This window comes from Galendromus occidentalis, unplaced genomic scaffold (assembly GCF_000255335.2).
Source record: "Galendromus occidentalis unplaced genomic scaffold, Mocc_1.1 scf7180000077450, whole genome shotgun sequence".
Lineage (NCBI taxonomy): Eukaryota > Metazoa > Arthropoda > Arachnida > Mesostigmata > Phytoseiidae > Galendromus > Galendromus occidentalis.
In genome coordinates this window covers 810,095-835,602 of record NW_003805438.1, presented here as the reverse complement: position 1 = coordinate 835,602, position 25,508 = coordinate 810,095, and the positions used below count along the sequence as shown (strand labels likewise).

General features: G+C 52.8%; 1 protein-coding gene across 1 annotated transcript in view; it reads left to right on the top strand.

The window, feature by feature from the left end:
• Positions 1-16,367, top strand: part of LOC100906451 (ras-related protein Rap-2a) — a 40,621-nt gene extending 24,254 nt beyond the window's left edge. Inside the window, exons 2-7 of the mRNA XM_003743702.2 lie at positions 12,424-12,587; positions 12,864-13,049; positions 13,813-13,910; positions 15,062-15,201; positions 15,551-15,685; positions 15,795-16,367. Of these exons, the coding sequence (XP_003743750.1) occupies positions 12,424-12,587; positions 12,864-13,049; positions 13,813-13,910; positions 15,062-15,201; positions 15,551-15,685; positions 15,795-15,962 (891 nt within the window). The 3' untranslated portion in view covers positions 15,963-16,367. The remainder of the gene's footprint in view (positions 1-12,423; positions 12,588-12,863; positions 13,050-13,812; positions 13,911-15,061; positions 15,202-15,550; positions 15,686-15,794) is intronic.
• Positions 16,368-25,508: the final 9,141 nt, after the last annotated feature.

Genomic DNA, 25,508 nt, shown 5'->3' with positions numbered 1-25,508 from the left:
AGTTTCCATTCTTTACGCGTAACAAGTTTCTGGCGCATTCAGCGTAACGCGCACTCCGTGAGGACTCTCGTGCCGCTCGTCTCCTGGGAAAACTAAGTGTATGTACATTGGTTCCTATGGAGCTCAGCGGGCCGGGTCGTCGGATCGGCACAGTATAAGATTCACGGGGAGCTCGAAATTGGCTGGAGCCCCCCGGCGGCCGGCATCAGACCTTCAGCCTCGAAGCGTGTACTTTTCCGCTCTGACTGACGTTGTGGTTTTCTAACAAGGAGGGCCAAGTTGATCGTCTTCGAGAGAAGTTGCCTTGCTTCCAGGGGCCGTTGCTAGCCAACGCGGCATCTGACCGGCCCGTCTGGCTCTTTTCTTGTCTGCGAGCTGGACATGTCTCGGAGCCCTTAGCGGAAAGCGCTGCCGCAGGGCGAGCGGAAAGCGGTAGCTCGCGAGTCAGCCGGAGGGGCAGGTAGCGACCTTGCCGAACGAGTTGTGCGAGCATGGCTCTCTTGCGGTCGAGGGTTCGTCCGGGCTTTCGCAGTCAGCTGATTGAGATGGACTGTCGACCGCCGCGCCGTTCTTCTTCGGTATCAAGACGGCAAGCTCTTTCCCCGTTCACCCGAATGCCCACCAGAGCTAGGAGTCGGATAGCCAGCGTTCGCCTCCGTGTGCTCGTGGGGCTTTTTACGCGACAACAAAAGTCCAAACGCAACAGCAACGCTCGCTTACGACAGAGTTGACGTTGCGGGAAAACCGACGGAACGATGAGCGTAGCGAAAACGATGGAAGAGCGAGCTCTGCAGAAACGGCGGCACCGTTCATTCATTGAGATTTGCATATGACAGGCACGCAGCCGACCGTCGTCGTTCGGGACTTTTTGTGTCTAGTCGGATACAGGGTAAACGGTGCACATTCTATGTACACGCATATGTTTCTGGAAAGATATTCCGGGGCGACCAGCATCTCTTTGCGGACTTGCAGTCGCTGCGGATCCTCCTTGTCTTGTTTGTAGACATATGTACAAAAATGGTTTCGTGCACCTCCCGACGCACCGGGGTCCCTTGTCATAGGAACGTTCCATCTGTGAATTCTGGAACGCAGCTTATATTCGTTCAATCTAGAGCTCCGGTCTTCGGATGCCCGCGGGACAATCAATCATCTTCAACGCGTGGCTAGGGCCGCAGTTCTGAATATGTATACTCGGGTGAAAGAGTCAATGAATCAGGTGAGCCGAGAAAAAAACGGAGGTGGGATCCTCTGGAGAGAGTTCGTTCTCTTTTCCAGGACGAGGGAAGAAACTCGTTCAATCACCGATTTTCTTTCGTCGAGAACGGAGGTAGCCTGACGGGGGAGAGTCCGAACGTTCGCCGAACATAATTAAGGAAACCGATGAATGGAATGTGCTACCTTCCTCGAGAGATATGTCTGTCTGGAATGGCGCGGTGCGTGGAATGAGGGAAGATTCCCTCAGAGCATAGATCTCGCGTGAGGATCTTCCACTTTTTTGGAGAGTCTCACCGCATATCAGAGCTGGGCGAGTTCGCTAAGTACTCGTGATGGAGGTTTCGTCGAGAAAGCTTCTCGGGAGATGATACATCGAGGAAGAAGAGTGCGGCGCTTCTGGAAAACCACAGAGATTTCGACGGACATGATGCCTGGAAGGATCGAGAAGAGAGCGATTTTGGAGCAATAAAACTTCCTGGAGGAGGAATGCTGCGCAGAATGAGCGTTCGCCGAGCAACAATGTCGGACGAGCTTTTTTGCCCGACTGAGGAGGGATCAGAAGGAGGGAATAAGTTGGAAAGCTGAAACCCGAAACAGAACGGCGGCGTCCATACACCTCCTCTCTCGGAGCTCTGCCGCCGCTGCTCCAAGGCAAGGGAAGAATCCGAGCCGTTCGAGGATCGAAAAAAATGACATTTCAGACCAACCGAGCGGCTTACTCGGCCGCCTGTTAGCTCCACGAGGTCGTCCTGTGGTCAGCGCACTGCTTGACTTGAAAAACCTCAACACTGTGACTTCGTCCACTCGATTGGAACGTTGGCGACTAGATGGCCCGCACAATAATGAAGGTCCACGGGAGACACTTTGGAACAGTCCTCGCTTTCCGCAGCAGATCTCCGCTCGCAGCTCCGCACTGTTTCAAGGTCGAGATTCGACAAGGGCTGGAGTTCCTCGCAGATATGGAACGCCACCGGGAACCGGGAAATAATCGATCAGTTCATCGCTATCTCATGGTCCCAGTGATTCTGAGCTGAGCTGAATCGAATGGAGAGCATCAAGCAGGAAAATCGTTCATTCGGAGCTCCCGAGCATTTTCGGAAAATGAAGTTGCCGGCAGCCGTGGGAAGAAATTCGGAGCCGGTTTCGTGGGGAGGTCACCACATGGGTTCAAGCAGGCTCCTCGACGGAAGGGGGCCGCAGGATCGGTGGTGGCATCATCCGATGAAGCCCTAATTCGGTTTGATCAAGTTGGTCGATAGAGCCCTAGGATAACACAGAGTGGCGATAAGCATTGGTAAATACATACTGATTGATAGACATGGTGAAATGATATAATGACCGAGATGCAGTGCCTCGCTCCTAATTGGACTGTTGGCTGAGTGCGAGCGACTGCTTTGCTTGTTGATTCTCTCAATATAAGAGTTTCAGCGCTCCCACTAATGGCAGTGAGGTTGACCATATAATGAAATGAGACTGCCCTACAGCCGGAGGGATGTGATGCCGCCCTACTGGTCGCGCAGATGCCCCCTCGCTCGCTCTGTCCGAAAGCATGTTATGTCGTTCACCGGGATTGCTTAGCTCTGCTTCAGAGGAACCGAGACAGACGGATCCGGGATTAGGAGACTCGCGTACGCTCTGCTCCACGCTACCGCATTCCGCGGGGAATCACATGTGGAAAAATAGGTCCGAAATGAGAGCACCCACTGTTGGTATCGTCATCTGACGTGGGGACATGGACATACATATTATACGCTCGACAAGCTGAAGCATCGCAGAGGGCTACGCGCATCTGGCACCTCGTACACCGAACATGCATCTCATTCAGTGCTAAGCCGCCGCACACACAATGAATCAGTGACCTCATCGGGGGTCTGCCTATAATTTCGATGTCAAAGAGCAGAGTTCAGATGAACGCAGAAAGTAGGCGACTCGGATGCATCGCTTGACCCGCGATGGTACGGATACAGGTGCATGACTCACGGTCTCCTTCCATCCGTCATCGAGGTGTCGCTCCAAAGGACTTTATCCGTGAAAGCGGATCTGACTGTGCAACGACGTGAGTTCCCCCGGGAGAGGGCCTTCCACAGAACAGAACCCGCGGCAGAGAGACTTGCATTAGTGCGCGCCGAAACTGTGTTAGGCTCGACCAAGAGATCCGACAACAACGGCCCGGTGTATACCTGGAAGCGGCTTGCGCCTCCAAAAACAGACTGCGTTCGCTCGTTGACAAACTCGGCCGCAATGGTGGGTTCAACTTTTGAATAATTCATGGTCTGGGCCAAAGTAGTGAAGAGCGCTCCCGAACAATGAGACGAGGGGCTAATTGTATGAGTAAAAATCTACGAGGGCCCATAGTTAGACAGAAGGGCTTGCTGATGGGGTGCAGGACACACCGTCTCGACGAACCGACGTGGTGCTGTTCCGCTCCCGTTGAGTTTGTCACCGATCCCCGTGTTATCTCCGTTCAACAGTTCCTCGGCTGCAACAGACGTTCTTTCCATTCTCTACCTTCCTCCCTTCGCTGGGAAACCTGGGACCATGGCCTCGGGAGGAGCACCGGGCTTGGATACATAATGGAACATGAGCGTTCTGTAGAATGAACGAATCTCGCTCAAGATCGATGGTCCACCGGAGATGGCTCGAATTCCTACCATATCGAACGAATCCCTTGCGAAAACAGCTCAGGACGAGGCGACCAGGAGCGTCGAATGGCTACGGTATCTGATGAGGAGAGGCCGATAAGCCAGGCGACTTACGTTATTGAATATTTTCGCGGACGGATCGTTTCGGCCGCCGCACCGAGAGGAATATGGCTGCTGTTCGGCGAAAATACAAAATCCTGTTTTACGCCCGCATGCGTTCAATTCAGGATCGGCAAGTTGCAAAGGTCGGGCTCGGCGCGAAGGATGCATAAGAAGAAGGGCACCGATGAAGTGGAGTGATGGAGCAGTTTTTCGACATTCTCTTCATGATGGACTCGTCGACAGGAGATCCGGGTCGGGTCGGTCCGTGAGGCTTCCCCCTCGGGAGCATCGAGGAGATACTCAGGACGACCTGGAAGCTCACTGGCGGTGCGCGGTGTCGCGTCCGGCGGTAATGCCATAGCTCCCTTATTATGAAGCACGTACTGGAACTGGGTGGTGCGAAGAACAAGAATAGAAACGGGGACAAGTGGTTGGCAGACTCACGCGAGAGCCTTCGCTTCCTGGATCCGTCCTGGGAAAAGATACCTAATTTTCGGTACCGGAGACGTTCGGCTGTAACGTTCAAGCCAAATACGGTATCGACTGTGGATTTGTTTCATCCTATGGCAGTATATGTACATAGTTTCGGGGAGCTGGGATTTGTTGCGAGGGAACTTTACGAACCTGTATCGGCCGGAGCTGCCTCTGTGGAGAGCGGGCCTGTCACTGTGAGAGCTCCGGAAAAATACGTTCGTCTAAAGGCTCACCCCTACTCTCTATCTCCTACACGCGGCTTCTACGCCCAGAGAGCTCCGAGAGGTCCGGACGATTTTGAGCGATTCGAGCTCTGGATCGGCACCCGAAGGCTCTGAAAAGCTCCTCGGCGTCGCAGAAGGTGCACTAGCCGGGGCTAAGAGTTCGTGGCATCCATGAGTCCTAGAGGAAGCATCAAGCACATGCATCGGGCGCTGGGAGACATCTGGCGCAGGTGTCCCTGTGTTGCAGTGATTTATTCACTAGGAAAGCCAGGAAAGACGTCGCTCGGCTGGTCCTGATAGCCGGCTGACGACTAGATGACTGAGGTGTGGCAGGCGGAGCGTCTAGGTCTAGCCTTCGACACTCTTACCTTTCGCTTCAACACGAATTGTTCTCGTCCGGTCGGAATGAAATGGATCGTTTCCGAACGATCGCTCCGTATCGTATTCGCTGGAACCGGAGGTTTGAATCTGTCATGCATGCATCGAATCGTCGCCCCCGCTCCCATTCCGCCCCCCTTTACGCCGTCGCCCGGCTCCCCCCTCCCATTCCGCCCCCCTTTACGCCTACGCCCGGCTCTCCCCTCCGAGCAACACTGGCTCGATCTTCTACTGGACAGCCAAGGACTTATAAAATTCGTATCAAGAGGCTTCACTATTCTGAGGCGGCGGGAATTTCGGGGCTCGCTCTGGTTTCCGGGCTAATCATCGCCCGTTCCGCATTTTGACGCAAGATGCGGACGCTCGCCCGCTGATGAGTTCCAGTCCTCGGGCAGCGAACGATTCGGAGAGACTCACTCCTGACTCCGGACCCTCGGTTCTGCTTTCTCCTCGTGCGCATTCAGAGTTTTCCAAACTCGACCCTCCATCGCAGAAGCGGCTCGAATTCTTTTTCGGAGAGTTTTTGCGATACCCTGTGCTTCCGATGACCTTCCTCGAGATCATCAGCCTGCGGTCGACGCAGGAACGCGGACGATCGATGCAGTGCGTCAAAGAATCCTATTCAATTCAGGAGGAGCGGGCCGAGATTCGGAAGGAGCACAAGAATTCCGACGGACATCGATTGATGCAGGTGCTCGAGAGTAAATAGAGCTGTGCTTGTATTGCTCCGAAAGGCAGCTGCTCCGCCGACCGGAGCCAACGCAAGCAGTTCTTCATTGAGCTGCTTACTGTGGAGGTCTGCTTTTCCTACGGTCGAACGCCACCCTGACTGAGCTTTGGGTCGAATAGAGCAAACAGGCTTCTGTGCGACCTTTTCCCTCAAGCACCACTTAAACATTACAACAAAAAGCGGACGAGCCAGAACCCTTGTCGGACAAGTGGAAGACACACAACAGCGGCAGCGGCAGCGCGGACGACATGGGCGAATCAGACAGGGACCTAGAGGCTCGATCATGTGGACATTTTGATCGAGCATCCCGAAACAAAAACCCGTATGGAGCGCGAAAAGGATCGACCTGTCTCTGAATCTTTCGAGCCGTTCCAACATGGGCATCTCTTTCCCGAGGCTCAGCCTCCGGTTAACGATAGGAGTCTGTACGAAATCGTCGAACTATGTCTCTCTCCCCGCAGAATTCTTCGCACGTGACATTATAGCGCTCGAATGGAACATTCCGCGGGGCGGGAACCCTGTGCGGATCCAGACTACATATGACCAGATCGCTTTTCATATGAAAGAAGCGTCGTTCCTCATAGTTGATCAGGAAGAAATCTGTTTTCGCATGCGAATCCGTATGACTCTGCTCACAAAGGTTGTAGCCGGGCTCGCGACCTCGCTTATTACGAACGGCCCCTGAGCGTTATATGCAAATTCGCGCAGTTCTCGCCCATCGTCGGCGGTAGAGTGAAAACCGGAGCGTTCGTAGAAGTTTCCGGAAAGCGAGCTCGAGCGGGTCCGCGGAACTCCGATAGCTCGTCGAGACTTTACTCGCTGCAGTGACGTCGACGACATCCGCGACATCGACGTCGCAGTCAGAAAGGCTGTAACAAGAAGCGGGAGAATCGAGGTCGCCGTCGAATTCGTGTGCTCAATCGCGCCTGTTTGGTTGCACAGCGTGTAAGAATATTTCTCGGGCGGCCGTTGGGAGCTGCCACCCTACAGCAGCAGCAGCAGCAACAACAACAACAACGTCGACAACGGCAGCGACAACGCTTGCGATAAAAGCATGCCCGAGGGGAGCTGCTCGCTTCCCTAATTGTGCTAGCTCCCGGCGGCTGAACGTTGTTGTCGGTAATTGAAAGCCTTCTTAACAAACAGCTCCTTCATGAACACCGACACTCTATGGCGGCGTGGCTCGCCGTGTTATGGCCCGAAGGAATTCGCCACTCCTCGAGCCGAGACTGGGGAGGGGAGCGGGAATTAGGTCCTTCGATTGACTCCTCCCGTAGAATATAACGAAGTTTACCGCTCCAATTATCCACAGTTCTTTCCCGGAAACTGAATTGCCGTCGATACGTGAGTCGCCGTGCATCTTGGTGTCGAGGACCTCAGGAACTGGGGATCCCCCGCTCGCTCCCCCAGATCCTACACACCCACCTATTTAGCCGGATATGCACGACTGATCATGTCCGACGATCTGATCTGATTTGGGAAAGTGGATTCGTCCCGATTGCGTCAACAAGGAGAGCGGCTCCGCGATACAGCTCCTCATGAATCGTGTGCAAAATATGACATGTGTCATCCTTGACATACGTTTCGCTATTCATGCTCAGAGGGAATCTCTGCGTCACGCTCCCGAACGCGTTCCCGCGGCATGGGACTTGGGTTCTCGAGGAAGTCGTCTGCATGCTTCGGATGCAAAAGTCACGGATGTCGGCGACAGCTGGCATCCGCAACAAAATTCCCTTTCCAGTTCGATGGTCTAGCCGTGGCATAATGATGATGTTTTTTTTTTTCTGAGACTGACGATGGCGACTGTCAGAGACAAAAACGTATACCGAAGGCGAAGTGGTTCGAGGCATTTTTGTATGCTAGGCCTGCCGCGTCCCCCGCCCCCTTTCCCCCCTTCCCCCCGAGTGGTCGGCGTCATCGACAGGAGACAGCACTTTTTTGAAAGCATCCTTTCCTTGATGGATACGACAGATGACATACCGTCCGTGGAGGAAACATGGGACAGATCGAACATTGTTACGAGGAAGACGCCCTTGAGAGCTGAGTCTAATGAGGAACGGAGAGAAACTTCTTGAAGAGATGTGAAAAGTGTTGTCATTCACGAATGGAAGCCAATTCAGGCTCTCCGGCGAGCAGCGCAGAGTTGCTCCGCTGAATCGAGTTCGATTCGGTGTGGGAACTCATGCGGCCATTGATTCGATGATAATCGGCTTTCGAGCTGAGATCGCAGGAGTTCGGCGGCATCGCTCCCCGCTATAATTAGAAGTCTCGATCTGGACGGAAATCGCTTCGTTGCTGTCCTCGGACTGAGTGAAAAAGAACTTCGAGCCTGAACCGGAGCGAGACGATACCGACGAGGACATGGGCTTCTAGCTAAAATGGCCCTCGACCTCGACGTCCTCATTGTCAGATCCGTAAGTGTGAGCTCCTGCGAGCGTTCCGTCGGCTCAAGAAAACTCAATAAGTTTTAATCACGTGCTGAATACTTCCGCTTTGAGTCGGCAACCATGGAGCGGCTGATAGAAGACGGCGATTTCACATCGAGGGGAACTTTTCACTCGAGATCTCCCCGACCTCTCATCCACATCGTTTAACACGCTCCAAGCGGTCACTGAACTAGTTTTCGTTGAACGTGTCCCGTCGCCGCTGGGCCGTATGGATTATGTTTATGCTCCGACTAAGCCCTTCCTTTGCATACAAATATGCACGTCGGCTAAACACGGATGCAGTGAAATGTTTGTTGCCCGACCGTTAAAACGCCATGCTGCCCGTCACAAACCCAGGCTCAGAGCCAAGGCGCTGGAATAACAGTAACTTTTTTGGGGTCCTACGGGTCTTGTTTCAAGACGGGGCTCGGTCGGCGCTGCCATCCAACAAATGAGAGTCTCTAGAAGGGCTGCCCGTCGGTCCGTAGAGACTCCTGGAAATCACAACGGACGCACCGTGGCCTTTTGACGCATTTATTCGTGGATGCCGGTGAAGGGTGCTGTCCGCACAAAGTCACCGCCGACAAACTTAGCGTTCCTCGAACGGTCAGGTGGGCGCGAGAAATGAATGTCGGCCGCCTGGGCACTGGGCTATAATCTTCCTCCCTCAGCCGCTGTGAACGTTGTATTACGACTAGGCATTAGCGGAACTGTGTCTCGAACAGATGGCGCCAAAAACATGTCAATACCTCCGACAGTCTCCCGGGCACTCGGCGTAATCTTCACGCATACGCCAGTGGTGCGTCGCCGCTGGAGTTTATAAGTTCGGCAAACACTCGGTGTGCGGCTGCGGCAGGGGGCTTCAACGTGAGCTCCAGTGCATATGCAGAGCGACAGCAGCTACTCCATCTATCTATCTATCTATCTTTCACGCAGTCGCAATGGAGAGGAGGACGAAAATGAAAACAGTGAGTCAGTCGAATTTTCCGTTGGGTTTTGCGTGTTCTAGACGCGCCGTCAGAGCTGGCATTTTCCCTCGGCTGCTCCCGTCGCTGCTTCCTTATTCATTCGTGAGGAATTATACGATACCCTGATAGGTGATGGCGGCTCCCGCCTGTAGGGGAAAACACGCATCGACCGAGTGCATACAAGCGGGTTTGTTAGGTTTCCCCGTGGCGAGATTCTGCGGCAGGAGAAATAAAAGATTAGCTCGAAAGCTGACTGCGGTACTTAGTCGTATAACGACTCTCTCGGGTCCATTTTGGACGCACAGACCGATCTACCGTCCGACGGATCCGACGGTAGGACGCGGACTCCCTAATCACTGCAAGCAGTATACTCGTGGCCCGAGTTGACCATCTGAAGGAATCTCCGGAAGAGCTCGCTTCTTTACGGTACTCGTTGTTCTCCGAATTGTTCGATTCCGGTTTACTTTTAATTCGACTCGGAATAACGCGGTTACGGCTGTGGTCGGAGGCGGGCGAGAATTCCATCATAATATATTCGTGCGAATATGTTACGTCACGTCTGCTTTTCCTCTAGAGACCGATTCCGCTCCGTGCTTCGGAATATGAGAGCGACCGCATACGAATAAACACACGAGAGGTCTGGGGGAATCAGGAATCAGTCGAGAAGCCCTGAACCGGGAGGCCTCCTCATGTTCTGTGTTTGACACTGATTTTCCACCGCAATTCATTCCCGACCTCTCGAGTTCGAGGCTGTCTGTCCGTCTTCTCGTTCGCTCTCGGAAGCATCGACAGACCGACGACGTGGCGGTCTTGAGCCGCGGAACGCTGGCCATGTCAAGACTATGCGTGTCTTCCCTTCACCGAGCTGTCAACGGTAATTACAGACTGCAGAGCTGGACAGGTTTGGCTTTCCGGACAACTAAACCGACCGAACAATGTAAACGTCCATCTGGCAGTCATGCGAGGCCGAACCAAGCAAAGCGTGGCAAAAAGTGATTGGCATTTGCTTTGCTGGCCAAAGTTGTCCGTCGATTCTGCTCTCCCTCGTACCCCTCGCGGGGGATCGTCGGATCGAGGCGCGGGCGTCGGAAAAAACGCGCGCAGTTTTTATGCTTCGATCCGTCGAATGATCAAGCACCGTCTACTATCGCCCGTCATCGAAAAACTTCAAATGTTTGCGCAAACTTTTAACGACGGGCCATTGTGCATCCGATCGGCAGACAAACTCGACAAGAGAGTGGGGGTTAGTTTCAGCGCACGCCACGGACAAGACCACACTCTGAAACTTCGGCCGTGCACGGTTGGAATCCCTCAGAATTGCTTCGTGGTATGAAACCCGATCGGACAGGGATCCTTGCGTTCCATTCATGCAAGACTGCGATATTGAGCTTCGGACAGCCTTGGATGCTCCCCGTCAAGTACCCACCGGGAAGAGTCCCGCAGCAGACGCGAATCAGGCGGCATGGAGACGTCAGCCGATCCGTGTCCAAAGCTCCCGAAGAACGAACATTCCCGTCCTGGCTCCAAGGAATCGTAGCTTGTTCAACCTACAATTAGAAGTCCGAAAACGAGTCAATGCATGTGGTCAGGATAAGTTTTCGGTATCTTAGCTCCCGCCATCGGGGCAGGCCATTCATCGGCCACAGCCTCATCGACCGAGGAACATTGTCTCGCCCCGAGAGACCATCGAATTTTTCGGCGAGTTCCGATCGCCGAAGTTCCTCATTTTAACTCTTCCATTTGCAATCATACTACAATATTCGTTCCATCCTCCAATTCTAATTCTCTGGGTCCATGTAGCAGCGGGGACCTTCGCCGGACTCGACGAAAGAGAAGTCCTGCTAGGGTCAACGGAAAGTCGAGTGGTTCGCGCGAATACCTGATAAACTAATAACAGTTTCGGTGAAGTGGTGCTCCTCGTGTCGTGAGTCGTGAGCGACCACTGTGATGCCGTACATTCGTCGTGATTGTCGAATTCGTGAGTGACGCCGTTCGAACTTGAGGCAGCTGAGGCTCCGCGTGACAGTTCCCGTGAAAATTCCCGCCAGGGGGAGCTTCATTCCTTCCTTCCAGCGGACTTTTTCGGCTCCTATCCATCTTGGTCCATTGGCTGCCTTGAGCCCTTCCGAGAATTCGAACATGGCCACCTCCGAAAACCGGTGCCAACGATGGAGAATAGGCCGCGAGAAGGCGTGTCATGTTCAGCTCCTCCCCCCCTCGAATCGCTCCTTCCCCCTCCCCAGTAAAAGCTCGGCAGGTCCCTGGATACCCGGTTCGTTGGCGGGTTCTTCGGCTTTTGATAAATTCAGGGAGGTCCTCTACAGAAAACTCAATCATGAAGCGAGGAAGGCTGACTGAGGGCGTTCCGGAGCGTTCCATTCCGTCGTCATGATAGTATCTACATGGAGCGTTAAAACTCAACAATAGCTCGTTGAGAATTCCATCACGCGTCTCGCCTAGGTTCCATTGTTCGGTAGATGGTGATCCGTAATAGTGGCCGCGAGAGCTCGCTGTTCCGGATATGACCCAGAAATTCATCTTGAGAGGGGAAAATAAATCTAAATCAGCGTATTCTCTCTGATTGAGGAGCTTCCTCTAATGGACGAGCGTCTTCCGTGAAGGAGAAAGAATGAAAGAACACCTCCCGGGCGAAACGAGGAATGAACGGATTCCCTCTAACGAAGAGCCACTCTCCGACAGACGGGCCCCTTCCTCGAAGCTGGAAAATAGACAGGCATGCCCTTTAATCAGAGAGACTACGGTTCATCCGGATGCGGGCTGTCGGCACGAATAGCTCCGCCGCCGCGATGGTTCCCTCGGAAATCATTTTGGCTGTCGCCAGCTTTTGTTCCGCGCGTTCCCTTTCTGATGGAAGCGTGAAAAGCCACGGTATGGGGAAACACGAGAAGTCGACTCGGTAGTTTGAAGACATCCCGAAATCTTCCAACTTATCGGGCCGCGTTGACTGAGCGCACCGGATGGATTGCTAGAAATCAAAGATCCGATATTCCTCTCGCAGTCCCCGCGAACGCCCCTTTGTGCGCGGGAAACATGCAGCGATTAGACGAAACGAGGACGCTTGGAGAGGGGCTAATTTTGGGGGGGCGGACCTTTCACCAGACGGAAATGTTCATTAGCGCCTGAAATGGACGGCCATTGATCGACGTTTCCCGCCCAGACAGAGTCGACGAGCTCCATTCGATCCTGTCGCAGTCAATCGATGTTTTCCTTCATTCTCGCTCAACTCCTCTTTCTCTATTCCAGGAAAGCTCGGAGCGTGCCAGTCCTCAGGATGACGTAGTTGCCGAACTACCCTGTAGTCCAGCTGTGAATCGCAAATCGAAGTTTTCATACAACCCACTCAGGGGTGCTAGGCACTCTTTCTCCATTGACTACGGTGATGTCTTGCCTGTGCCTAGGGGTAACAGGTGCGTGCGAGCCTGGACGTTTTTCCACCTGAACGTTTAAGTTTTTGTCGTTCAGTCAGAACTTGGACGTTTTTCCACCTGAACGTTCAGGTTTTTGTCGTTCAGTCAAAACTTCTCGACACGAAGTGCTCTCGAACGTATCTGCCATCGTTCATCTCTCGTCCAGTTCTCAGATAGAGGAAGAAAATGAAAAGATAACTTTTTTCCTCGGACTCGGAGCGAACAAGCGATCCCATCGCATCGCGGAAGCCATTAATTTCAGGAAGGTAATTTCAGAAAGCCGCACAACACGTTAACTGGCACCCCCACGGGAAGAACGCCGAGCAACGGGCAGCCGGATAAGGCACAGTATAGAGTAGTTTTTCTTGGTGGCGCAAAAGTTGGCAAATCCGCTATCATCCACCAGTTTCTCTACGAAAAGTTCTTACACGACTATAGCGCGACCGTCGAGGAGTTCCACAGGTACGTTAAATGCTCACGCACGCTTCTTTGATCGTTCCGCTTGGCAGTACTGAGGCGAGCCTTTTTTTTTGCCACGTTGTATCCGTTTCTGCCTTCGGGATCCGGGTTAGAAGACCGAAATCCGTGGTCCGGAAGCAGCTGAAGTGGCGAGCCCTCTCGTCCATTCCGTTATCTGGCATAGTGATCACTCATAAGAGAAACTCTGGCACAATCCATTAAAGCGGCTCAGGCGACCTTCAGCGTAATTGCACTGAAAGTCACTGAATCTCAACGACTCTCCCAGGAAGCAAGAAGTGGCCCTGTTTGATGTTTTCATCATTCCCTCGTTCCTCGAGAAGTTCTTTTTCTTTCTCCCGAATCGATTCGCGTCCCCCGTTCGGAAAAGCGAGAAGGACCCACGCTCAATGGGAGGGAAATCACTCAAGACTTCCCTGCGACGACCTTCGCTCTCGGCAGCAACTCTTGATCGTTTCAAATACCAGATCGAGCGTCCTTGCTACTCCTGCTCCGATTAGAGTTCTCGTGCCGTGTTTGTCCAAAGGCTTGACTTGAATGCGCTCAGATCAGAGAATCGCTGAGTAATTCCCTTCTCGTATCTTCCACGTCGTTCTGTTTTTGATGGAGTCGTCGACCTGCTTTCTCGGCGGAACTTTCTTCCCGTGCTCCTTGACTTCCCCGCGCTACCGAGGAAGTCCTTTGCCGCAGCACTCTTTACGCTCCTGGAAGCTTTATGGAAGTAATTAGAGCGTCTCCCGCATTCCAGAGGTGAATACGACGTGGGTCTTGAAAGCAAAGTATCTCTCGACATCCTCGACACGGGAGGTAGCTGCGAGTTCCCCGCGATGCGAAGACTGGCCATCGGTGAGTATTCTGCAAAATAAATCCTTTCCTCGGCAACAAGTGCATAGGTCCGTGGAACGAGTTCGGTCCCCTCCATGAACGCGTTAGCTCGACGTGTTCTAGGAGCACCATCCATATTCTTGCCCGAAGAGTCTCCGCGGGCACCGGGAGTGCGCGTACCTATTTTCTCTCCTTGCACGGAATTCAAGCTCGGCCGGTGCCGTAATTAACAGAACGCTCCACTCCTGATTACATGAGAGCAGCTCGCCTCCGATGCCTTGTACCATCAATAATAGACTCACGAGCTGATGATGAATGCATTTCGACTTTTTTCCCGTCACACATCGAGTTAACCAGGCGTTCGTTCGGAGGCGTCCGCGCGAGACCGGGGATGGTCGTTTCATTCTCGGAGTGTTGGAGCTGAAATTCTCCATTTGACATTGTCATCCGGGCTCTCTGACATTTCCAAGCGAATCGGTCCTGACCACCAGCATTATCCACGTCAAGCTCCACGAGGAGATAGATGCCCATCAAACGTCAGCGCTTCGATTACCAGAGCGGTCAACGACGTTCCGTAATGTGACCTGTGGGCGGCATCGAAGTGAATTCATGCGACACGATGTCGTGCAATGGGACGTGATTGGGAAATTTGAGTCAAATCAGCGAGAGCGTATTCCGCCCAGGCACGAATGACGTCGAGCTCCTGTTCTCTGAAGACCCTCTGGCTCCCGAATTGGTTCGTATGCTCCACTAGCGGGAAAACCAGGCTCCGTTCCTATTTTTCTGCGGAGCAGACGGTGAGCGACGGCCAGAGTTCAGAGATCACAGGTCTAAGCGCGATCAGTGGGTCCGGGTTTTATGGGTCTATTGAAAATCGATGTCGGTTGCATGAAGTTGGTCGGCGAACCGAAGACTTTCCGTGATCCGGATTCAGCCGTGGCAGTATGCGAGCTTAGGGTAGTTATCGGCAAGACAAGGACCTCAGTGGAGAAAAACTCCAGGCACTCAGGTGTTTCGGATGCCCAATGGGACAACTTCGTAAGGAGATTCTATTTTGAGACGCAGAAGTTTGTCATTGCGAAGTTAGGGTAGCAACCGATGCTCAAGCCGCAAAGAGGAGGCTAGACAGCGATAATAACCCTCGACCCGAATCAACCTCATCCACCCACCAGGTTCAGGAGACGCGTTCGTTTTGGTGTACGCCGTCGACAACGAAAGCTCGTACGATACGGTGCGAACACTCCGTGATGACATTCTGCAGCTGCGTCAAAGTGACAAAACCTCGCCACCAATCGTCGTTGTCGCAAACAAGGTACGTACCAATATTCAAGTGCTGCCTTTCACAGCTTCCATACGCCAACGGCATTCATCGTCGGAATGCGAAGCGCGGATACGTGCAGATCCAATTATCACGACAGACACCGAGCTATTCCGGTGTGGCTGCAACCATTCAAGTGAAGCGTGTTCTCTTCTCCGTCCGGGATCGATACGCTCGTCGCTGAGCACTCCGTTCAAGCTCCGCGATCCCAATGGAGACGGACTTGGGCCTTTCAGGTTCCGAGTTCCGAGTAATTATAGTGAAGAGCGCTCCCTGTCGCTCCCAATGACACGGAAGCCGGGAGGTATCTGTTCAACGGCTGTATTATGGTATTTTTTTCCAGACCGATCTACCTTCGGAGAAACACATTGAGAGCATAGCTTCATCCATGGTGGAGCCTGTCGTATGCATGGACTGGGAGCACGCCTTCGTCGAGTGCTCAGCCAAAGACAACGCGGACGTAGTACACGTATTCCAGGTAGGTTGCGCTGAGACGTATTTCCCCAGTCTCCCACACGCCCATGTCGACATGAAATTGCTGGAGACGTCCTGCCCTAATCCAGGCAACTGCTTGCTCATTGTTGCAGGAGCTCTTGGCGTTATCCCCGCTGAAGAAGCAAACTCCTCCAGCTCGGCAAGCCGGTTTCCGCAGGATGTCTCTACCTGTGACATCGCTTTCCGATCAGTTGGGCTCTCTCAGCCTCACCAAGAGTCCAGGCCACAAGAAAAAACGGGACAGCTGTCACGTATCATAAGTGGTCCTTGGCGACGACAAACCTCGTTCTCCTCTTGAGACAGCAACACCAAAGACAAAAACCTCAACCGACAAATAGACGGCAACAGCCAACCTGTTGCTCTGTACAATTATTATGCACGGCAGTGGACGCTGGACGAGCGAAGAAACAGTATAATCACTCGCCGGGTATCGCTTCAATAATTTGCCTCAGTCAGAAGACGCCGCCCCCGCAGGCAGGTCGGAGAACGGACGAATCGAATTCCAGCGAGCAAGCATTCTCGAGTGCGTTGGCGTGGTCGAACCGCGTCGTCTCTAATAAAAATTCGATGCGATCCTTTCGGTGTCAATGGAGCGCCTCCGATTACTTACTAGACCTCCGTGAGCATACGGTCGTTTTCGTCGATGCCGCCGCCGTTGGTGCTGTCAGTGACTTCGACCGCGTTCTTCCGGCACAAGAAGAAATACAACACGCCCACCTCCTCAGTGTACGGATAGGTGCGTAAGATAGTTCTAGTGTCGAGATATCCTGTTAAAGCCCATTACCTGTGATAAGAGTTACTACCGGACCATACCGAAAGCTGTTTGGGCGAGATCTCTGGGCCCAAATGTTGACTACGGCAATTCAGCCCGAAGCGACAACAAGAGGCAACCTTGATGATTGCGTCGACTCAAGAGCACCAACAACAACAACAACACCCACTCAGAGCAGAGGAGCCCAAGAAGAGTCCTAGGATTAACTCCCGACAGAGGATTCCCTTCAAACGAAGATATATTATCCCGAGTGTCCGCCATCGAACATTATCGGGATGTTCTCTCGATAAGTTCGAATCCTCCAAGTCTTCCTGCGCATGCGGAGGATCCCGGTCCTGATTTTATATGGTGTAGAGCAGGCTCGCGGGCCGATTTTCGGTGAATAATCGCGACAATTTCGAAATACCCGATCGACGCATCGATCACGAGCTCTGTCGACCAACAGGGACTAAAGAGCCACAGAACGCTCATTCAGCCGCGGAAATATTCGGTCGAGCATGAATGTAATGACGTACGTTTGGTTCTCAAGTTCAAACCGCCAGTAGTCGGGATCCAGAGTGGGAACGGAGGGACGCTGCTTGATCGTCTCTTGGTCTCCTCTGTCATTCGGAGTCGCTGTCGCTTCATTGTCTCACTCTGCCTGTTAAATCATACCAGTATGTCGCTAACATTGCCATGGCAATAAACCCTTTTACACCCGTGAACGTAAGTGATTCTCATTGATAGCACCTCTGACTTGGTCGTCGTGATCGCTGTAGGTATGCTCGAGTTGGATCGTTCGGTTTCGGAAGAGCCCCCGTTCACCCAAACTTGAATCGATACAAGTACTCGAGGGGATTTGCCACGACCTCCTTCTGTTCTGCCAGAAAAGCGGAGCACAGAACGGTCGACATTCAATGACCGCATTTTCCTCAATTGTCGGAGAGCTGAGATGAGGGAAGGAGTCGCTGCTGCCCGGTTTCAAAAAATATGTTGGAAAAAATATGACGCGCGGTCTCATCCCCGGCTCACTTGTCGACTCTCCCGAATCTCCGTCGAGACGAGTTTAGAGAAATGTGACGTTTTCCGAAGACTTCTATTGTTCCCATCGGCCCCGTTGCACACATGGCCGATTTCGCGGTATCATTAGTGCCTCGATCTCGAGGAGAAAATCTCCACGCAGACTCGGCGCTAATCACTGCGCAAATTATGCCCAGACTCGTTCTGGGACACGTTGAGACCTCGCTATTCTGAGAGCAATGGAAAAAAGCCATAATACCATCGGCTGACTCAGCGTTGTCTCGGAGCACACGGGTCATGGTCGGTATCACGCTTACTCGCATGACCTGTTCCGGCGAAGCCCAAGACGGGAAAGCCCACAGATGATCCTTGCGGATCGGAAAAAAAATCTCTCTCTTCCGTTTCCATAAGCACATTTCGAAGATTTTAAATGAGCTGCTCGTCATTCACTCGATCCCACGTCGGACCCGTCATTCCCGTCTATCTTCTCTCCGTCGCTACGGTTTAAATCCGCCGGAATCCTTCTCCGTGCCAAAGCTTCCAGCCATTTTGTCTCGCAAAGCGAAAAGCTCTCGATCAATCGGGTTTCCGCAGTCGCGGTCTCTTTAGTAATCTCGGCGAGCTTGTCATGGAAACTTGTTGCGAATGCTTCCGGCTGGAAATCGCGCACATCGTCGACGAGGCGCCGAATCGACACAATGCCGCTGGGCGGTGGGGGACCCAAGGGCGCCCAATCGCAGAGCAGCTCACACAGTGCGTCGGCGTAAACACGGAACAAATCCCCTAAAAGGTTCGTCCATCGGTCGTTGAAGCTATCGAGAATTCCTCGAGCCTCGTCCAACGCGTCTGGGGGCTCTTTGTTCGTGATCCGTCTCGTACGCGACAGCATCTCGAGTGCATCCGTCTGAGCGAATTCCTCCACGAGGGTCCTCACTCGCTCCAGATGTCGATCCGGAAATTTCGAGACCGCTACCTGCAACCAGACACCTGACTGAGATCACCGAGTCCGAACTTGGGTCTCCGATCGTTCTTTCAGGCATAGGGACGAACTTGGCGGCGCAACGTAGAAACACTTGTATACGAACGGGAAAATCGATACAACAGATAGTAATTTCCGTCAGAGCCTACGAATCGGAATGCGGCGCGGCGCATGGAATCTATGCGTAGTGCACATCCATGAAGGTCCGAGCTGAAGCTGAGGGCGAATATTCGGAGTCAGACCCGAGGAATCTCAACCTACCTCAGCAGGGCTCGATTGACCGATTTTGGCGATGCCGACCACCAGGGCTGGCAGGATAGTCCCCACGACGATTCCATCTGGTCCGAGTATTTCATTAGCGCGGAGTATCGATTCCCGGATAGCCCACTCAGTTTCGTTGCGCAGAACTCGATGATGCGGGGATTTGACATGAATATTCATTTCCATTTCGTCGTTCTCGGAATAGGAAACCAGAAATATCGCGGGAACGAAATTTCCTGACAATTGATTCCGGAAACAGATCGTGTCAAGCTTGACAAGGAGGGCAAAATGGAGATCATTCGAATGAGCGATCGACGCGACGCTCACTTCGAGGGTCTCGAGAGAGGTCTCTCGCCTCAACGAAGCTTCTTTCTCTTCACCCTGATCGAAGGGCGTTCAAGTTTGCGAAGATATGGGCAATCTATCTTCCGAATCCCAGACGTGGACCGACAGCTCGATGGCTCCGAGCGATATCATATGATAGAAACTAGACCCGAGCCCCCATGCAGTAACGAAGCCGGCGCGAATTTATAGCCTCTCCAAGACGATGCGATATAATAACGCCCGAGCGGAGTCGACGTGTTCACACGCTAGAAATGCAATAAGGCCGCTAGACCCACGCTGTGCAGTTGATGAAAGATTTTTAATTACTTTATCATTCGGTTATATCTAATAGGGGAGGGATGCATGAGCGAACTCGCTGCGATCGCGCCTGCATCACGTCCATTTCTCCGTCCATCCGCCCGACGGTTCGCGGATCCGTCGGCTCGTTTGTCCGCGAACACTTCTCGTTTCGGCTCGAGAAATATTCATGGACGGCACATCTAATGCGAATGCTTCATCGGATGCTCGGCCATTCCGTCCAAGATGAACGGACGGTCTCCATTTTCGCACACCAGGACCTGCGGGATGTAGGCGATAAGGTGCAGCGTTTCGGCTGTAGCGGGCTCGGACTCGTATGTTGATCCACATCCGGCCGCGCTTTTCGAACGTCATACTATCCATATGGATCAGAAGATGAATTTCGAATAAAAGCCGTCATCGATCCCGGAAGGAGTTGCTGCCACCCACTTTCGTTCCGCTCAAGGAAATTCGCGGAAACTCCCTACTTCCCGGGGATCAGGAGCGAGCGTCGAACGTCGGAAGCAGCGACCTGGGGATCCACGCGGGGAAATCCACCCACTCCTCGGCGAGAATCGCGATGTGACGAGACACCGGAAGATAATAATCATAATAAGAATGAAGAGCAAACATTCGATTCTAAGTGCCCCTGTTGAGGGAGGGCTCTCAGCTATTAAGACACGGTGAGCTCCGATCAGGAGAGATGTCGATGAGGTAGGAGTTAGAAGTTTCGAAATTATCAATCTGGGAGCCCGCGCGGGAGACGTTCCGTGACTCGCCCTCAATCGCCCAGCTTCGCTAGCCAGCCTTGCGCGAACTTCGAGAGTCCCGCGCAGATGGCGCTCGAACGTCGCATTTTCGATGACGAAGCTCAGAAGAATCGTCTCACTGAGTCAGATTACCGGTCGGTGATCTCTACGTCTAGAGTTGATCATGAGCGGGATTCGAGGCCTTTCACAAAACAAACGCCTTGGATCTCGCCTGCGGCGTCGCCTTCACGTTCAGCATCCTGTCAAGCCTATCTTCACAGGAGCTCGAAGATTGTTCGACAAAGGCGTTATCGAGGGGGAGAATCACTATGTTCCTGAACCATGTGCAAGATGCTGAGGCCGTTTATTCGCAGCAAGTGAATACGATCGAACGGATTCGCATCCGCAATCTTCGTACATATATGCTTGGATATTCCAGAGCGGAGAGACCTCTCGGGATCCCGCTGTACGAACTCCCCCGCCCCGTTCCTCTAGTGAACCTTTCAATACAGTCTGCGTCTTGCATTCCACTGCTGCAGTGTGTGGGAACCTTCCCCCTTATTCTTACGGAAGCAATTATTCTCGCGAACTCCACGTTCAGGACTCGCCCTCGGAAATAATCCATTTCTCGTCGTTTCTCCTTCCTCTGCTTATTTGGCCCGTAATGAGTACCGGCGGAGGACCCCTCTCCAAGGAAACATGGTTTGCTCATCAAGCAGAAGTCTTCTTGATGTATACGAATACGCTTTCTGTTCTGAAGCAGCTCCTCGAGATCAGAGACGCGTTCCGGTTTGCTGGCGGGAACGGCTGAGACTTTGTGAAGGGGAAAGGGACCTCCCGTTGGATTATTCCTCATACCACCTGGAGGACGGCCAGTGAATGCGCGCGCCATCCTGGATATAAGCTCTCCCCGATATAATCTCATTATAGATACCCGGTCACCCTGGCTTCCTCCTCGGAGGAATCTTTTTCTCCAATTGAATAGGATTACATTCCAGCTAGGGGACTTCCTCTTGGGAGCTTCGACGAAAAACTGAGTTTGCAAAACTTTCATCACCTCGGGACACGGTTCGAGACGGTTTCCGAGAGGAAATCGTGTTGGATTCGAGAGCCCGTCGTCTGGCGAAATGCCACTGCTGGAAGTCTGTCGCGAGAAGACTCTACCGAGAAAACAAGAGTGATCGTGACGCAAGTCTGAGTTGTTCGCACTAATCTCATTGCGAGAGCGGAAGCAATCAAGGCAGCGACGACAAATCGATTTTAAGTATACACCAACTTGTCGCAATAAACAGTCTGAGTGAAAGGACGGTAATTAGCCCAAAAGTACCGCTGGTTGAGCAAGCAACTTCATTCCACGAGATTTCCTAAATAAACTCCGAACGATCCGGCGAGAGAAAAAGTTCGCGTCACGAGTCCGCCTGCATTATCCAATCGGACCCCCAGCTCGAAGGGAGGTTCTCGCGTCTCCATAGAAATTTATATAGGGACTCGATCTCAATGTTGCCCCCCGTGAAACTTTTCGTGGAATCACACAGAGATAAATCTCGTATATGCTATTCAGAAGCTTTCGTTCGGAGTCGGAGGCCGGAGCTCCCATCGCAATTTCGCAAATATCTCATTTCCATAATCCATGAATTCCACTGCGGTTCTCATTTGAAGCTCTGGCTACAAGATCCACCTCATATTCGACAGGCAGTTGCCTGCTTTGAATTGGAGCCCGGGTAATTGGAACTGAAGGCATGCAGTGCTCGGCCGGTGATTTCGAACAGTTGCTGCAGGGTCTGCATCGCTGGTGTGCGGATCATATGCTTGACAGTGATTCGGTAATCCGCGTACTTCTTGGAGTAGCGAGGCGCGCCACGCTTGAGACACGGGAAATTTCGACTCTTACTGCGTAGTTAGTATTCCTTGGCACTTCCTCAATCGAACGGATTCACAATTCGAGCACGTCGGCTCGAGGGACCGCGAGTTTCGAGTGTCAGCTCCCATCCATCCCCAATATGACCCCAATTAATGCAGGACCGCGTTGCAGCCGCTCCTGAAGCACACGTACTACCGCAGCCCGGCTGACCGAGCGCGAGCAAACGGACGACGACCGAACGATCGAAGGGTGAATGGAGGCGGAACTTTCTGAATTCTAGTACATACAGAAGTGCGAAATCTGACCCCGTTGAAATTTGAGTGGCCCAACATCATAAGCAGGCTCCTTTCATCAGGCTTGGCGGCGGAATCCCTCCATGAATGTGTGTTTGCCACCATGTCGCCGAGGATGTCACCAAAACTTCGCTAACATGCAGAGACTGCGAAAGTTTATTCTCGCTTTTGGCTGTACCTGCAGCGGTCGCTGGCCCGGGCTTGTGTCGTTTGAGTGGCAGACTCCCTGTGATTCTTGTCGTCGGTCGGTCGGTCGGTCGCGCCGTAACCGACGGAGCATCCGTAAATCTGGGATTTCGCCCGCATCTCGCTCGGCCGCACGTACGGAGACCGCGATTCGGACACTATCGCGATGCAACGGAGTCGATGTTCGCGGACTCCGTTGAGTGGGACAGGCTCAATGAGTCCTTCATGGAATCGTTCGGAGCCGCTCGGATTTTTTTCAAGACGACGACGTGCTAGGTTTCGTGCTTTCCGTGCGTATACGTTTGTGTATGCAGGCGAACCTGAACAAATTCAATCGCTTGACTCGAGGCGAAGCTCTGGGTTGTTCCGGGACCCGGTTCGGAATATAAGGAAAAGGCATACCTATACATGTAGTATGTATTTGAAGCTTAGTCGTCTCCATTGTGAAGCAGCGAAATCACGGCAGTTCCGTGCGGAGGCTCCGCCCCGTAATGAGATTAGTCGGCCAAACGTGTACATTAGTACATAACGTCCCCTTGTATATAATGCAACCATAAATCGTTTAGGGCTGAATGCCGCAATCGCAACAATGCGCGTGCCGATGTATCGTTATGTAGTAACAAGCCGCACACCGGAAGGTTGTTGATTGTTTTTACGGGGACGAATTTCCCTCGTGCAGGATTCCCCCTCAAACTCGAGCCGCAATCGCGGTCCTCCGACTGCTCCCGATGAAAAAGAAGCCGGGGTCAGCTACCGTATTTTTTATTTTCCGACGTTGTTGGTGCGGAGTACGACGCGCAAGGAATCGGTGAAGAACATGTCGGGATGCAAGACATGCAGCGATGAGAATCGATGCTTCGCTCTCTCTTAAAACTGATTTGTCTCTGCGTCGCGTCCTGTGGCTCGATGGGATCGGTGGAATGAGGAAAGCGGTGCACGGCGGAAACGTGCATTGTGTGAACTGAACGATAACGGGTCATCGGGTCACGTACGGTGAATCTCCCGCAAGCAGAAATATGCCGTCTCGCGGGACTTACGGAACGCAATCCCCATTGACATCGCCTTCGCGTCACAGATTTCGTTTGGGCACAACTACTGCAAGTCTGGAAAGACGATCGACCTGGAAGAGGATACGACGAAATAATTCGGCACAACATGCGATTTCGGCGGATGAAAACCTTTAGATACCGGACGCGGGCGACTCTGCTCGCCGCGCGTTTTTTCCATTAATCGATTCTATCTTCTGCTAGCTCCCGTCGCTGACGGATGAATTCACGCTTCAGTTTTCGAGCAGTCTGCAGTTGCGGAGGGGAGCGAACAAAGAGCGGCTATCTGCCTCGACGGAAACCTCATCTGGAAATGAGGCTCAATCTGCCTCCGAAGATTTGGTGTCAGAATCATCGAAGTCCCGAGGATGCGAGCCTCGATGAGGCCCTGAGGTTTATTTAATTCGGTACGTAGATTTTCATTCCTCGTACCCTTTTCCGTCGGGTACACTACCCTTCGGAGACTCGGGATCTCGTTTCAACTTTACGTACCCGCGGTAGAGGGGGGCATGATCACGCGATAGAGGGCGGCATGATCACGCGAAAGTTCACCAACGTACGAAGCTGTCAGCCGGAGGCTGGCTGACGAGCATTCTCAGGAAACAGGTTTCAAGAACGTCGACTTTCCGGAGTTCACTTCCAGCTTTCCTTGCAAGAGTCGGCGTACTTGAAAAGTGTTTGGTAGCTTTCCACAAGCGATTCTTCTTCCTCCGAAATTCCGATAGGAAAATGTTCCATATTAATGGTCGAATCCACCGGAAAGTTCTGCGCGCAATTTCCGCAGTCCGTGCGCTCCGCCCGCAGACGAATTGCTTGGAATCCTCGCTCGCGGGCGAACTCTGCTTGTTTTCGTATCGCGCATTCGTCGGGCAACTCAAATTAGTCGCTCATAGGGTCGATCGGTCCGTTCAGGAATTGACTATCAGCATTCAGCAGCTAGCTCGGATCAGACGAGAGAAAGCCATCCGTGTGCACGGACGGATCCTATTCTGATTGTGATCTGCCCATCTTGGCGATTCGTATTTCAGCTAAGATGTTCAACGCAGTGGGAAGACTGAAAGCATGTTTGGTTCTGAGAGAGCCTAACGAATGGGTGTGTCCCAAAGTCGAAATACGGGCTCAGGGAAACCTCGGTCCTAGTCCGAGTGGTGAAGCTCTCTCAGAACGCCCGAGATCTCGGGGTTGATTGTTATCGAGCGTTCACCAGGGTGCTCTGTGGCGGACCGAGTTGTCGTTCCTCTGAGTCAGGGGGCATCCTACTCCGAGAGATTCAAGCAAGAGAAATACGCTCTTCAAGATTGGCCGTTAGAGCCCGCGCAACCGCGAACCGCGTCTCCGGCTCCGCTGAAGAATGAATAGGGAGCCCTAAAAATTCAAGAGAAACCACAATCGAGCTAGAACTCCGAGACGAAGAATCGCTTTCTTATATATGTGAGAAATAGGAGAGGGCGATTAACCGTGGGGCAATTCGACGTTCTCTGGGCCTCAGGCAGACAGCTGATAATGCGCGAGTGCTCGGAGCCTACCTGCTGTGTCTAGACAGGTTGGGGCACCGAGCACACTAACAAAAGCCCTTTAAAACTTAGCGATCGAAGCCACCTTGAATTTCCCTCCGGTAACCTAGTTTCGGAGGCGGATCGACTTGATGTCGCCTCCGAATCGTCCATTTAAGAGCTTGCTCTGGGGAAATCGTCTCATTCGACAACGGACGCTCGAGCGAGTCGATCATGAGAGTTGCGTTCTTATTGTTAGCGTTGTGTTTGGTAGTCGGGAGCGAAGGCACAATCCTTAGGCTTCTGAGGCTGAGACGCATCAAAGGTCAGTAACGCCCTCGACTTAATAAACTCTAATCGCTGAGTTTCTCGCTTGCAACCCTTTCATCGCACCCAGGTGATTCACCAGGCGATGCGCACCCGCTCATCACCCGTCTCCAATCAGCCTTCCTACCGACCGATCAACCGGCTGCTGAATCGGGTGTTCAGCCTAGGACCGAGGATCTTGCTGGCGACACTGAAACCGAAGTAGGTAGCGCCCCCGCA